The sequence below is a fragment of the Seriola dumerili genome, unplaced genomic scaffold, assembly GCF_002260705.1.
Source record: "Seriola dumerili isolate Sdu_G_001 unplaced genomic scaffold, Sdu_1.0 BDQW01001449.1, whole genome shotgun sequence".
In the NCBI taxonomy this organism is placed as follows: domain Eukaryota; kingdom Metazoa; phylum Chordata; class Actinopteri; order Carangiformes; family Carangidae; genus Seriola; species Seriola dumerili.
Window position 1 is genome coordinate 2,046,734 of NW_019175704.1, and position 11,388 is coordinate 2,058,121.

The 11,388-nt window shown below is 37.8% G+C and overlaps 1 protein-coding gene across 3 annotated transcripts in view; it reads left to right on the forward strand.

Moving 5' to 3' along the window:
• The window catches only part of LOC111238634 (protocadherin-9), a 190,506-nt gene extending 180,106 nt beyond the window's left edge, over window positions 1-10,400 (forward strand). For all 3 annotated transcript variants that reach the window (XM_022768235.1, XM_022768237.1, XM_022768236.1), the window contains one exon: window positions 8,317-10,400. In XM_022768235.1, coding sequence (XP_022623956.1) covers window positions 8,317-8,687 — 371 coding nt within the window. In that variant the 3' untranslated portion in view covers window positions 8,688-10,400. The remainder of the gene's footprint in view (window positions 1-8,316) is intronic.
• The last annotated feature ends 988 nt before the right edge of the window (window positions 10,401-11,388 follow it).

Consider the following 11,388-nt stretch of genomic DNA (forward strand, 5'->3'; position numbering starts at 1 on the left):
GCACAGAGTGAAGAGAGCACTGGGGGTGAAAGGAAAGAAAGCAGCGGAAATACGCCTTGAACTACGTGGGTTTTTATAACAACTAACATATAAAAGGGAACAACTCATCAGAATGGGTCTTTACTGTGACATAGTGGCAACAAAATTACATCTCTAAATGAGACTCAAGGCTGTAATGGAGGTGAAGTAGAATCACGAAATATTTAATTGTGTCTCATGTGAATACTATTTACCAAATGATCTATTTTGATCAAAAGACTAAGAATTGTGTTTGTCAGTTGGAGGCATGGGCTGTCACGCTCTTGCCATTTTAAAGCGCTGTACACTTTGTAGGCAACAGACCCACTACTGTACAATTACTGCTTTACAATGCTCCTCAAAACATAAATAATGATGCCAAATCCTGCAACCCATTAGTACAGTGTAAATATTACAGAAACAGACAAGACTCGACACACAATACAGTGATGCTTCAACAAAGGACTGAATAATAAGTGTGAATATGCATGTAAGATTTTTAGACAGAAAGGAACTTTCACTAATATAATACAGCATAGAAATGTATATAGATATATCTACTGTATCTGGTATGTGTATAGCCCATTGCTTTTAAAAAAAAATCAAGTGACTTACTTTTTGGCAGATGAAAAAAGGTGAAAATGCCAATCACATTTCTTCAGCGTCATTTGCATCATTAGCACACGTACTTCCTCTCACACCATGCTGTAAACAGCACTTTTAACAAGGAAAATGTGTGGGTCCAAAAAAAAGTACCTTTGGTTGAATATTTGAATTACAAATTGATCTGAGAATAGTTTTAAGTAAGGTTTAAACCACTAATATTTATCAGTGGTCATGGAAATTATGTAAATAACTGTCATTTTTTGACAGGCTTTGTGCTTTTGTTTTTTCTTACTGTTCCTCACCTTGACTTCGCTTTTCTTTCTATTCCATCTTGCTCGCTCCTTTTCTCTATCTCTCTGACCACCCTTCACTTCCATTCTCGAGCTTTGTCTTCTCTTTCTATTTCGACTCCCTCCTGCCCTTCATCTCCTCTCAGGAGAAGCTGCTGCATGGCCTCAAAGGGAGCACTAGAAAGGATCCATCAGCCAGACTAGTATTCTCTCGAGGATGCATCCAGCGTGTTGCTCTGTTCTTCTCTGCTCACTATCATATCCATCCAACCCCAGATAGCCTTTACTGTAGATCACAGGACCTGTTTTCAAATTTGCTGCAAAGCTGTATGGAGCTGTAATTCTATTCCTTGTTGGACACCATACCTCTCACACAATTCCCCCAAGCTATTTACAATATATTTGCTATTGGTGTGAGGCAGACAAGCTGTGTTTATAATACTGAATATCATTATATGCCTTGGTGTATACGGTGATGGATTGGTTGTGTATGTACATGTTTTGTATGTTTTGTAATGGAGGATGAAAGGTTCACGAACAAAACCTACAGCACATTCAAAGTATAAAGAATTAATCTGCCAGTCTTTTCTTGTGGGTTTTTGAGCGGCAGCTGGAGACAGCGGTATGGCACTTTGAGCCTCCATGTTGGACCAAAACAAAGCCTCATTCATTCCCACATAACAACATCTGGGCATGCTTAACAGCATGGATAAATAAACAAGCCCTATGGACACTAAATCCCCCGCACTCAATCACTCTCACTCCCTCTCCACACGTTCCCCCTTGCCATTCTGAAGGCTGTAGGTTGTTGGTGTGGGACTGGCACGTCAGCACTGATAGTGTGCATCCAATTAATTAGCCAAATGTTATCTCATTAGTAATAGCCGAAAGACTAAAACAAGAATACTCCCTTACAGTTGCAAACAACCTCTGGCCAAAAATGAGGATGCTTCTCTCCTCCTCTGTAACCTCTGTGGTCTGTTGATGCTGAGTAGGAGGACTGAAAGAGAGGGATGTGAATGCTGTTTGGTCAAAGTGTCCATCGATAAACAGCTATTGCTCATGGCTCGCATTTATTCAACAGCTTCTACAGAATTAAACAGACCAGCCCCCAGCTCATCCTAATGACTCCATTTCAGGAGGCAATCTAATGGTTTCTTTGTCTTTAAGTTATCTGTCTTTGTGGACATCTGCAACATTTGCACAGTGCTGTAAGCAAAAGTCAGCACCATCTGACACAGTTCTGAATCCCTTGCATTCCTCAACACCTGTGCCTCAATGTTATTTAAAGCACTCAGGGGCTCTGCACCAAACATCAGCCACCGGCTATTTGTGTGTGTGTGTGTGTGTGTGTGTGTGTGTGTGTGTGTGTGCGCGCGCGCACGCACGCGCGTTAGTGCGTGTGTGCGCGCGTGCGTGCGCGTGCATGCGTGTGTGTGCAGGAAGAAACTTGACTTCTTGAGCAGAGTAACCATGAGCAACGAGCTATACACAGAGAAAGCAGCACTTAACAATGTGGCAAAGCTTTTTTTTTGTCAGTACTGACACACTCATTAAAGACTGAATGTATCATAGCAAATAAAATATCTATCTATCTATCTATCTATCTATCTATCTATGTACACAATAATGATAAAATGCACATGTAGTCTGTTATTATAGAGGTAGAAAACTATGTTCACAGCAGAGCTGCACTGCTTTTATTATATTCTTAAAATTCCCATAAAAGACAAGGGACTTTGCTGAAATTCAGGTGTATTTGCCTCTTAATAAAAAAGTAACATATACAAACATAAGCAATGCACAAACCTCACAAAAGAGTTAAATTTCTATATTTCATTGGGCCGAGGAGCATCTCTTTCAGACGTATGAGTTTGTTTGTCGAGCAGGTATACAATGGTGTACATGCCCAGCGGCCTCTTATCTACAGTTGTAGTGTCATGGTGTGTCGGTGCTTATCATCTGTCCACACTCTTCAAGGTTTCAGCGGTAGTAGCAGGATATCACTTGACACCCTCTGGGCTTTTCCAAGTCCCATGGATTTCAGCAGTGACAGATTCATGATTACGCTATTTGCATGTACAGCTATATTACCATGCATCAAACAGAGGATTAATACATGGGAATAATCAAAATATGAAATTCATTGTCACTGACAATATGCTCAGTCACCAGCCTGTTCACTATGGTGATACATGACATGACATGTCATTCTGATTACAGAGTAGGAAATGAGGCAAACAAGCTTATTCTTGGACACAAGATAATCAGAGAGGAAGCTAGCTGCTAAGAGGTCTTGATGGTCAATGTCTGTCAAGTAAAGTCACAGAGGGCTATTACTGTAACAGGCAAGATTATCATGAAGAGCTGTGCAGGGAAAACAAGTATACAAATAAGGATTGTCTGTGTGTGTGTGTGTGTGTGTGTGTGTGTGTGTGTGTTCATTATGTGGATATGAAAAAACTGTGGCCAATAGTAGGTCAAGCTGTTTTAAGTCAATGGCAAACTGCAAAAAAGGAAACAAATAGAACACAATGGCTATTAAGGTGGGAGTTTAGGTAGGTACAGACTGTGCTTCATAAACAGGTACTGTTTGTAAAAAGGCTGCTCCAGAGGGAGGAAGTTCTCCCTCTTATAGTGTCCTTTCAATTAAATGGACCAAAATATTCCTGCACACAGTTAAAGGTAGGACTCCATCTACATATGCATAGAGAGAGACTGAGGCACAAGTAGTTTGTTGTATGGTGTTTTGGTTTTGTTTGAAATATTTGGTCTACTGAATTTTTACTTTAAAGTGTGGAGTTGGGCTCCTGGAGAGTGATATATCACAGTATGTTATTATACAGGGAACAAAAGAATTGCTTTTTTTCTCAGTTGGTAAAAGAAAGCAGGTATTCCTATCCTGGTGATGTTGCTGAAGTGTAAATGTGTCATTTTGTGGTAAACAGTGCCAGAATGAGAAATTTCAAGGAAAAGCTCTAGACCTGGATTTTCTTTATATTGATATCCAATATTCAATAGTTTGCAGGCTGTAGGTTTGGTAAAGTTTGCATTTTACTTCTATCAGGGGGGTGGCAGAAGGTGGACGTGTCAACCATTTATCCATCATATTTAGCCATCTATGACGACTTTTCTGCTCACTTGCTAACTCGATTTTACACACTAGCGATCATTTCTCATGTAATCAGCCACCCATGCCTCCTAGAAATTACATTCAATTATTACTAAATTACTTTCCCAAGTATGTTGTAGTGGCAATGTAATCGCTGGCTGGTTTATGTTCAGAGGCAACCGAAAGCACGCCACTGTCACACCAGAAACCAGGGTTCACATGCAGAGTCCTGTCCGTGGTTTGGTTTGGCTAACAAAAGTGCTTTGGTTAAATATCACATTGTGTCTGAGGGCACTTTTTCTATATAAACCAGAACATGATCCTTTCCCTAACCTTAGCCAAGTGCTGTGAGTGCCTAAAGATAACAATAAAAAGGTAAATAAGGCTGTAGTCAAGATCCTTGTCTGAAAATTTTACTGATCCGTTCATTGTATTTGCAGCTTGCCACATATGTAAATTAGCAACACAACCTCTTTATGTTATGTAATAGAAAAAGTAATGCAGTCACAATTGTGTTTCATTCAATATCCATTTGATGTTGCAGTTGCAGTAGTAGTTTATTGGTTATTGTGACACATATGCCAAAGATCAACCTCACACTGATATGTAATGCTATTTTCCCATTTCCTCTTGAACACAAATATGTGGATTTATACTTTTAATAATGTAAAACAATAGCCAGTCTTTGCAAGTGCCCCATGGCAGCAACAAAAATACCCTGTAGTATCCCTGGTCGGGAACCACTGGCATCTATTACATACATAATACAGGTGTAAGTTTAGAGTCTTTTAAACCTATCAACTCTATACCTCAAGTGGTCTTTAAATCAGGCATTGTCTCTACAATGTCTCAAACAGCAGGCATGCAGAGATTAGCAGGGAAAATGGTTGATTCAAATTATCCTCTGCTGCCCACTGGGGCCACTGATTGTACCAATCTACATGCAAATGGTCATGTTTATTACACCATGGGAATAGCAAAGCACAAAGTGTCCTTGATTAATGACTGGCTCGGCTTTTGTGAAAAAATGAAATACAGAAATACAGTCATCTGATTCTCTTGTAAACAATGTACAAACTGCCAATACCATATACAGGTATACTATGATTCACAAATGAGTCAAGGTTTTTTTTTTGTTTTTTTTTGCATCATCTTTATTATTTTTCAAGGCCGTCAAATTAAAAAGTTGGAGCAAAGGCCACCAGTGACATCAGCATTATCACACCTTTATTATAGTCATTTACCTAAACAATAAAAACTCACATAAATGGCAGATCTCTAAATAGTTCTTCTGCTCTGCACTGCACACCATGTTCATGTTTGCAGTCCTTTCCTTTTCTTCCATCTCTCTTCCCTAACAGCTCCCCAGATGTCCGCTCACTCGTCTACAATCTCATTTGAAGAATTCATCTTGCTGTCTCCGGGGTACTACATATTATTGCTCTCTGTGGTTCTTCATGCAACTATGATAATGTGTGTCTTGGTTAGACTCCTCACATGCCAATTATGGGTGCCTGTTATTGTGATGGACTCCACATTCATGCAGAAGAGTGACTGACTCTCACTTCAGGCTGTGGCTTTCCTCACATCATATATCAGAATGTGTTTTCAAAGCCGGAGCCCAGTGTTGAGGCAGCAGGGCTTAGTGGGAATATGAGGACATGTTCTTATTAAACTAGAATTACATCAGTTCATATTGTCTTACACATGAATGACCCACAAAGACCCTGTCATAAAAACACAGCAAATGAGCCAATAGGTCCCTTTTCTCTATTCATGATTGTAGGCATAAGCGTAGGGACAGCACAGAATTCTTCTCTGTGGGAGAACTCTTATTGCCCATGCAAAGATGAGCTTTGTGAAGCTTATGATAGAAAACATATATACTAAGAAAGTTTGACAAAACAAAATATATAAATATGTATACGTTGTGCTGGATAATCCAAGAAAATCCTAGTCAATTAAAATTACCCAAAGATGGAGTTTCACACATATTGAGTTGCATTACTTTTGTGGCTGGAAGATTTTATATCACAATAAAATATACAATTGTACAATGTAATGCAACCCAATACAGCAGCCCTGCAACTGATATCACCTTTTCAATGTTTTATTGTTTATCATTTGATGAGACTGCATCTGAAGAGTGTTGACTCAACTCAGTGGTTTATAATTGCTGAATTGTAAAATAGTCAACAAATCACTAGATGTGTTTACAATAAGAATCTAGAAATATTCTAGCCTTATACTTTGAAATCACTCAAAACATTGGTGTGTTAGAATTGTTCAAAACAAATTGATTGACGTTAAAGCTAGCATTAAATTTTTTTTATACATATTATATTAAGTTCTGTATTCTTTCTATATTGGTCTGTAAGGTAAAATAGTAAAAACAGCACATTCAGAGCAAATGTATTGTAGACACACTATACAAGTGGTTGATTGGGTTTACTGGGTTTGCCAGAGTGACTGTGCCATTGTTTTCCAACAACAGTAAACAATGTACTGAATTTGCATTCACACCAATCGCTGCAAAGAAACAAAGCAAAGGTTTCAGCTGAGCTTCAAAACTTCATTATTCATGCTTTGACCATGAGGGAGCAGGTTGAACCTCTGGGAGTGAACCATAACGACTGGCAAACCAAAACAAACAAGCTGCAGAGTTGGTTATTGATTCTCAATGGGATCGGCACTAACAAGCTTTTCACATTACAATAAGTCTTTTGATTCAGTGTCAAAAATTATTTAATGGAGCTTAAGTAGCTATTTGTTTAAATTAATTTCATCATTTAAATATTAATTTAAACATCAATTTGCAAAAATAATTTATAAGCGTACATCTGATTTAATCTGTAACCACTCAACTAACCTACTGTATTAAGTTTAACACAAAGACAAATATAAGCATAAGATTTCTCCAATATTTTCTCCTCCTGTAATAAGCTAACTCTCAAATTGTGTAAGCTTAAATTAACAAGGAGAAAAACAGGTCCAGGCAGGAGATTGAAAAAAATAAAACCCTTTGAAATATTACAGATCTTTCCCACCAGCCAATTAGCTGTTTGTGAAGCAAAGGGACAAATTAGGACAAATAGTTAACGTTTTCTCTTTTAGGACAAAAACAGATGAATTCATTACCTTTTGAGTCTTGATATACAAACACAGACAGAACTGTTTGTTTCTTTAAAAAAAGGAAAGTGAAACAGACTCAAGGGAGTTGATTTCCTCAAATGGCAGAACTGCATTACAATTCATGCATTATGCAGGTTTTTCTATCAAATGAGATTTAAACAAATACCTCCTGCAACACTGACTTGTTTGATTTTTTTTGTCTGAGTAGTGATACATGTTCATCAGAGGAGTAGCCAGATGGCAGCTATGAGCTAGGGAGGAAAGTCCTGCTGATGACTTGTTGTGATGCAAATTGAAACTCAACATTTTTTTTTTCTGTCTTGATTTTGGGGAAAGGGGGTTAGGATCATTTGTGCTTGGAAATCATTTCTACTGAAGAGAGTACCATCCATCATTCATATTCAAGACATAGTGAGGAGCTTGTGCCATTGGCCCCCAGGCTCTAGAACAGCCTCCCTATTCACATAAACATCAATTTCCAACACTGTCTGAGAATCTATTGATATCGACAGGGATTTTACATCTCATGCAAATAGTAACTATTTATAGAATAGTGTATTGTGTCAAACAATTTCTTAATTTATCTGAATGATTAAAATTCATAGATAGAAGAAGAAAGAGAGAGAGGAAGAAAGTTAGTTTGTTTGGGATGTCTACTTACAGGGTGAATATTATTTATCAAACATAACTGCAGATGTTCATTGTATCTCTTATTAGGGCACCTCTTGATTTGTCTGTGTTTGCGGTTAAAAGAATAATAAAAATATTGTAAAAAAAAAAAAAGAAATCAGAGGAAAAAATGTGTAATCTTTAATTTATACTGTATCATTGTAAAAAGTTTCACTGCTTCAAGTTTTTACACATTTCTGGCTTTGTCTGTAACTTTGTTTTTTAAATTTATACCTCAAATGTATTCTACAGGTACATGGTATTAATATTGCATGGGTGATGGAGATATATTTCTATTATAAAATTCTGTGTGAAGAATTAATCACATTGTGTTAGAAACATCAGAGGGTTGACTCACTATGGGACTGTAACAAACAGGTAATGATGCTGTTATTATTGTTGATCTCAACATATTTTGACATGTTTCTTCTTCTACTCCATCTTCTTTTTCTTCCTCTTCTTCTTCTTCTTCTTCTTCTCCTCCTTTAGATGGCCCCCTGGGACCTCGTGGCCTAGTGGAAGCTACAGAGATGTGCACACAGGAGTGCCTAGTCCTGGGACATTCAGACAACTGCTGGATGCCCCCGACATTGGGAACATACCAGCAGCCCAAGTCGCCTGTGTCCAGCTTTGGGTCTCAGAGGGAGTGGGGTCCCAAGGACAAACTCCTCAATGGACATACTCTGACCAGAACCTGGAAAAATGATAGTGGGCGGTCAGAGCATTTTGGTGACAGGAAGCAGTTTGGGAGCGGAGAAGGACACTTCACCAGCAGTGGTATGGCTGATATTCCATTGGTGAGTCTGAAGTCCTGCCAGCCAGCCTCCTGCCCAGATAGCCCGAAGGACCAGCAGCTATAAGACGGACTTTGCTTCTGCACTGTGTGACGTCCTTATACCACAAACAGACGAAGCTACTCACCTTTGCACCTCTCCTTGTTTTATTCTTTTCTTTCTTGTTTCATCTCTTCCCACTTAAGTTGGAGCTTCTGCAGTGTGATAGCCACATGAACTATGTAGGCCACAAAACTATAGTGCTTATGCAGTGTTCTCTACAAATTCAACTTTACTATGGCACTAGAAGGAACCTTTTTTTTTTATGAACCTCCATTGATTTCTTCAACGACGTACAGTAACATTTTCCGTCCACTTCATGTGCGATTTGGACAAGTTGGAGGAAGGACACGTGAAAAATTGAGAAAAAGAAAACAAATTACAAGAAGAAAAAAAAACTACTATGGCTGACCAATATATACAAATATTTGTTGTGTGGTTGTTATTGAGTTGTTCAGGACTATATTAATCGACACAATCAAAGAAAATGGAATTACATTTCAGAAAGTGTTGTTCTAATGACACTGTTAGTGGACACTTGTTTATTCTGTCATTGTCTGTGTGTTTGTAAATAAGACTTATTAACCACTATCATGTATCTGTAATAACCACAGTGAATAGGACAGTTCTTGGCTGTTGTTATCATAATGGCTTGTCATCAGGATTTGAGATTTCAACTGGAAAACGATCTATAATGTGGCATAATGTACAAGAAGAAAACATTTACCTAATTCTTTAAAAACCCTATGGTTGATTTTGAAACAAATTTCCATTCCGTAATATACTCAGTGTTGCCCATATCTCATGATGATTTTCTTTAAGTACTGCAAAACCACAGGCAAACCTTTTTTTAAAAAAAACATTTTGTATGAAGGATGTCAGTGCTCAATATGTGCATTATAAGAATGAAAAGCTCTGAAAGCTCTCCTCTATAAACTGATTTTGAAAGTGTTCAGTACAATTAAATAGCAATATATTTGTAAATGGCTAAATGTTTTATCTAATGTTGATCTTATTACTGTATAGATTTTATTCAAATTGTGATTTGACTGAGTGCAATCCCTCAGTAGTACCTGCAATTTATTGATGTGTATATATTATTTCCACACAGACTATTATTTTCCATATGTAAGAAAACACAGGTTAAGATAACACTTTAATCACTGTGCCTTCATGAGGTTTCTTCAAACACTGAATTGTTCTTATTTCAATGACGAGAACATGTTGGCTACAAAGAATTTCCTGTCTGATAATGAAATGCCTTATGCATTGAATGTTTGCCAAATTTAGAGACATAATCACACAGATACTGAAGTACAAAAATCAAGTCGTTGGTACTGAAGCAAAACAGAGAGGCATGTGCCAGATTATGGGTCAACCATGAAAGATCATCTGTCATTCCACTGTCTGAAAAGGTTTGTTTTATTCCACAGCATGGAAGGCAAATTACACAATGGAAAAGCATGCTAAAAGATATAGCTTTTGAAACTAACTTGATCATTTTTGTGTCATTTTATTTTGTTGGAATAGAGTTGATTTGTGCATTAAGGAGACATTCAGTTTGTAAAGCACTTTTCATATTTATGTCACGATATAAAGAACTTAAGTGGGATGGAGTGATTTGCTTATCGCAGTATGTTTGTCAGTTGTGAGGGTGTTTGACATCACAAATACTGAAACAGTTAATCCTTGTTACTACTCTACAGGTATACAGCTACTGCAATAAATGTTTTAATTATGTGTATGCTTAATTTGTGTACAGGATGATCACCTCAGGAGTTCTGTGTCTGTTTTCTCGAGATGAAATAATCTTCCTAAATAATTTGGTTCAAAATGTTATCATAAAATACGGCAGTAATTTCTTTCTAGAGCACAGTACATTGATGAGGTACATTCCAGCTTTTCTCAATTTTGGGAGTCATTTTCTTTTTTGTAAGACAGCCAGTTTCTTTCCATTATCTGATAGTCATTGAAGTAGACCCATATCTTTTGCCATCACAATACAACTGGACACAGCATTTACAGTTCATTATAAATTTTGGCTTTAAAACGAGGACTATGGTGGTAAATATAGCAAAGAAGATACAGATTAAAACCGCCTTCAAGAGAGTGTGTTCTTTTGAATAATATTTTGTCCTCCAGTTTACAAGGCTTCAAAAAATTTACTCCCGGGTCACAAACAGGGCATACAAACTCTCCAGTACAATAATGGAGCAAATCCTGATGGAGGTAATTCTAGGAAGGTGAAAATTTTGGAAGGAGGTTGCCATGGAAAAGCAGAGTTGAGCCATTCAAAGGAAAGCTTTCAATTTACTCGTGAATTTTCTTTCACGTCTTATTGTCGGTCTTGAGCTTTGGTTAAATGCTGAAATAATAAGATTTCAAATAGAAGATGAAGAGCTCAGAGATTGGGACGCTGAAGGTGAGCTGCTGCTCTTCCTTTGAACTGGTGGAAAGTAAGGATACCTGGTGGAGACACAGCAGGCAAGATGACTGAGGAGAGGCTGTGAGACACAGGTTATCCTGGGGGTGGGGGGGGTGGGGGGTGTGTGGATGTGTCAGAATGTGGACACTCAAATAAAAGAGCAGATCATAAATATAGTGCACGGTATAGTTAAACATGGTCTGGTTTTTGACAGACAGCCTGAAGCTTTGGCTTCAAATCTGACATATTTCTCTTATTATTTATTAAGAGTTTAACTCTGTTATTCTTCCTTATCAGGACTGT